Genomic DNA, 4,308 nt, shown 5'->3' with positions numbered 1-4,308 from the left:
TGTGGGACCCTGCCCTGTGCAAGAAGTGCTACTTCCACTGCTAGCACCCCCAAATTCGTTGCACAGTGGGGTCAGGGATCTTACAATAGTTGAAATTTTGTTGAAAGGAGTTCTCCTTCATTTGTACAAAACTTCATCACCTTCTTTCTTGTGGGTGGTTGCAAGATGAGGGTACTCACTTTCGTTCACTCTCTCCAAAATTGGGACATCCATCCATCTCGGGCGGAGTACCTCGATCGTGATAGTGCCGCCAATCAAAAGACGACACGTGGCTCCCGAGCCTAAATCGACATATCTCGATCGAGATGCCAACTAATGCCACGCTAGCAGGTCCGGCTTTCCAGGCGTCATCCATGTCACCAATACATGTCACCGCCACCACAATATCTCGATCGAGATATCTATGCCACTCGGATCCACATCAGGGCCACGCTGTATCCCCGTAGGCATATTTGACTAGCACATCTCCATCGTCCACGTATCTCGAACGAGAAATATACATCCAATCGCGACCATTCATTGTTCGAGGTAATCGGATACAATCTCCACCGTCCCCATATCTCGATCGAGATACTGAGTTCAAATCTCAGCCGTCCAAATATCTCGATCGTGATATAGAGATTCAATCTGCACCGTCCGAATATCTCGATCGAGATACGTAGATGCAATATCCACCGTCCAATTATCTCGATCGAGATAAGGAAACGCAATCTATACCGTCCATTTACGTACGCTGGAAGATGCAATCTCGGCCGTTTAAATATCTCGATCGAGGTATATAATGAATCTTGACCGTCGAGATACCTTTTCGTGGTAATGCCTCTAAATCGTGGCCGTCCAATTACCTCGATCGAGATATTAATATCAAATCTCAGCCGTCGATCCTTCCCCAACCCTAGAATTAGGTGTGTATCTTGGCCGTATGTTGCACTAACCCTAATATCCAGAGCGTTAATCTTGCAAACCCTAAATTGCATGATGTTACCGAACCTCGATCGAGGTTATAAAACCGGAAAACTTTTTTTTTTGGCTCATTTTCACAAGTCGTTTTCACTCCCTTGCTCTCTCTTGATTTGGATTAGTGTTAGTGAGCCCATTAGCTTTGTTTTTAGCTTCATTAGTGCTACTTAGCACTAAGCATTAGACCTTTCACATTAGACCCTTCACATTGGACCCTTCACATTGGGCTTAGGTTTTAGCATGGAGGGCCACGAGGAGGGCCACGAGGAGGGCCGCTCATCTATTGCGGACCTCATCGCGGAGATAGACCGTGAGCTAGCGGCTATCCGTAGGAGTGCTAGAGACACTCCGTCTACATTACATATCGTGGCAGACTTGGAGGCGATGCTTGCGTCCCTTCGTAGCCTTCACGATATTGTTTATGTAGATGAGTGGATAGCCCACCATCGCGCTGCTCCGGTGTCACATGGCCTGACATATCGTCAGGTCTGTGATCTTGCTCCTATTAGGGATGGGGCTTTCCTAGATCTTTTCCTCGATAGTCGTGGGATGAGGCCCGGGGCGGGGAAGCCCCTCACTATTTCGCGGTGTTCGCATCCTCGTATGGCGGCACATATCTATAGTCGATATGTTGCCGCATATGGGAGGATGCCGAACAACCGCCAGATCCCCATATACTTCGCAAAGCAGTTATATGCGGAGTTTGTCTTAGGGGAGGAGGTCGATTACACCAGCCATCGTCCGGGTGGTGGTGCTGGCCGAGGCCGTCTCCAGGACCAGGGTAGGCGGCCTCCACCAGCACTTCGTGTAGCACCTGCCGCCACAGATCCTTCCTTTGTGCCATTGTCGACAGTAGAGGCTCTTGGCACGCAGGTCGGCATTGACGTACGGAGTACCACGGAGAGCATCCAGCACGTGGTGCGCCTATTCTCACGAGCTATACCGACGACAGATGTGGAGGTATTTACATATAGATTACGTCTTAAGTTTTTTTGGTCATTTATCTTCATGTTTATATGTACTTTTCTATATTTTTACATGAGCAGCATGGTTGATTGTGTCACGCAGGTTCCCACACCTGCCACTCAGAGGCTCACTCAGGAGTTGGTAGAGGCGAGAGCGGAGATAGACCGCCTCCGAGCTGCATTACAGATGGCAGAGGCAGCTACTGCAGAGGCACAGCATCTGAGAGAGTCCGACATCCAGCAGGTAGGTTTCTCTTGCACGTTTAAGTTACAAATTTCTTTAAGTAATACCTAATGAGAGACTAACCAAATATTTTAATGCTTTACTTTTTTGCGTAGGCTCGGACCGAGGTAGAGAGCTCCAGAGCTGAGGCACAGCATCATCAGATCATGGAGCAGATTGCCCAGCACAGGGCAGAGCAGCTGATGCTGCATGTTCGAGAGTATCGTAGATCATCCGATGTGACAGTGCCTTACCTACCGTTATATCCACGGCCTATCACAGAGGTTTTTCGACGACCTCTCCCTCAGGATGCACCTCCCTTCCTACGGGATGCGTGCTGCTGTTTATGCATCGAGGACATTGACAGTACAGGAGGATATGCCCTAGGATGTGGACATATTTTCCACTTGTCTTGCATCACCCAGGAGCTCGTCCGGTTCTCAGCATGCCCATCCTGCCGTGCACGCGTCGACTTAGCGACGTACAGGGTATTGGGCATCGATGATCTTCACCCAGGCCTTGTACGAGTAGATGCCAGGACTGGGAGGCCTGTCGACTTTACATCAGCTATGGACTTGGGACTCGACGCCTTCGACGATAGAGCCCAGGAGCCTGAGGTGCCTCCTGAGATAGAGTGGAGCTCACATGAGTTCGACGCTTACCAGAGAGTGCTACATGAGAGCCAGGTGACAGCATTTGAGCGCGTGGGTGGTGCTGGCCCTAGTGGCACAGCGGGTGATGGTGCTAGCAGCAGTGCTGCTTCTCATGAGCAGCGTGTCCTTACAGCAGAGGAGCTTACACGAGCAGAGTGGCAGACACGCACCATTGCAGATTATAGATTTTGGGTGTACAGACAGAGGCGTCTTGCATTAGCACGACGCAGAGAGAGAGAGAGGGCCATAGCAGCTTTTGGGACTCGTGAGCTCCCGAGTATACCGGCACCAGCTCACGATCCTTCCTTTGAGGCAGACCTCCCCGCAGACATTCGACGACCCCCGCAGCCGGCACAGCCGCCTCGACGTGCACAGCAGCCTCGACGCGCACGTCGACCGGCAGTTAGAGATGACGATTTTGATTGGGTTGCTGTTGATAGTGACTAAACTCAGACTAGCTGGGTTAGCTCACTTACATTGTACTTAGATTTTTGGGCAGTGACTAACCTCAGGCTAGCTGGGGTAGCTCATTTTCATTCTGATGTACTTATTTGATGTTTATATCATTATGAGTTTTCTCATTATTGAGTATCATTACATTTTAGTTGATGTTCTTGATTTTATTATATTTCTTAACACTTTTGCTATCATATTGTTTGTTGAAAATCTCCATGCCATCGTACCCAAACATGCTCCGATGGGGACCAAACTTTGCAAGCATGTGGGGGTGGGCCCCCCCCACATGCTTGCAAAGTTTGGTCCCCATCGGAGCATGTTTGGGTTGGCAATGGGCGCCCAGTGTGGTTTTTTCAAGTCTCTTGGTGCTTAAGAGGCCATGGAAAATCCGGGCCTTCCCCATACCATCGTACCCAAACATGCTCCGATGGGGACCAAACTTTGCAAGCGTGTGGGGGTGGGCCCCCCCCACATGCTTGCAAAGTTTGGTCACAATCAAAGCATGTTTGGGTTGGCAATCGGCGCCCAGTGCGGGTTTTTCAAGTCTCTTGGTGCTTAAGAGGCCATGGAAAATCCGGGCCTTCCCCATACCGTCGTACCCAAACATGCTCCGATGGGGACCAAACTTTGCAAGCGTGTGGGGGTGGGCCCCCCCCACATGCTTGCAAAGTTTGGTCCCCATCGGAGCATGTTTGGGTTGGCAATGGGCGCCCAGTGCGGGTTTTTCAAGTCTCTTGGTGCTTAAGAGGCCATGGAAAATCCGGGCCTTCCCCATACCATCGTACCCAAACATGCTCCGATGGGGACCAAACTTTGCAAGCATGTGGGGGTGGGCCCCCCCCACATGCTTGCAAAGTTTGGTCCCCATCGGAGCATGTTTGGGTTGGCAATGGGCGCCCAGTGCGGGTTTTTCAAGTCTCTTGGTGCTTAAGAGGCCATGGAAAATCCGGGCCTTCCCTATACCATCGTACCCAAACATGCTCCGATGGGGACCAAACTTTGCAAGCATGTGGGGGTGGGCCCCCCCCACATGCTTGCAAAGTTTGGTCCC

The 4,308-nt window shown here is 50.7% G+C and overlaps 1 protein-coding gene across 1 annotated transcript; it reads left to right on the top strand.

Moving 5' to 3' along the window:
• Positions 1-854: 854 nt before the first annotated feature.
• LOC147602631 (uncharacterized) lies at positions 855-3,289 on the top strand. The gene is made up of 3 exons (XM_086797798.1): positions 855-1,920; positions 2,029-2,169; positions 2,265-3,289. The coding sequence occupies exons 1-3, from the start codon at positions 1,201-1,203 to the stop codon at positions 3,246-3,248; spliced, it is 1,845 nt and encodes a 614-aa protein (XP_086653924.1). The 5' UTR covers positions 855-1,200; the 3' UTR covers positions 3,249-3,289.
• The last annotated feature ends 1,019 nt before the right edge of the window (positions 3,290-4,308 follow it).

The sequence above is a fragment of the Cibotium barometz genome, unplaced genomic scaffold, assembly GCF_041138505.1.
Source record: "Cibotium barometz isolate CiBa-2024 unplaced genomic scaffold, ASM4113850v1 ctg203, whole genome shotgun sequence".
In the NCBI taxonomy this organism is placed as follows: domain Eukaryota; kingdom Viridiplantae; phylum Streptophyta; class Polypodiopsida; order Cyatheales; family Cibotiaceae; genus Cibotium; species Cibotium barometz.
Note: the sequence above shows the minus strand (reverse complement) of the source record. Positions and strands in the feature narration are given on the sequence as shown.

Excerpts from the sequence above, each read along its gene's own strand:
- LOC147602631 (XM_086797798.1), top strand. The coding sequence starts at position 1,201 with ATGGAGGGCCACGAGGAGGGCCACGAGGAGGGCCGCTCATCTATTGCG. Across the intron at positions 1,921-2,028 it reads TACCGACGACAGATGTGGAG|GTTCCCACACCTGCCACTCA; the intron begins GTATTTACATAT and ends TGTGTCACGCAG. Across the intron at positions 2,170-2,264 it reads GAGAGTCCGACATCCAGCAG|GCTCGGACCGAGGTAGAGAG; the intron begins GTAGGTTTCTCT and ends TTTTTTGCGTAG.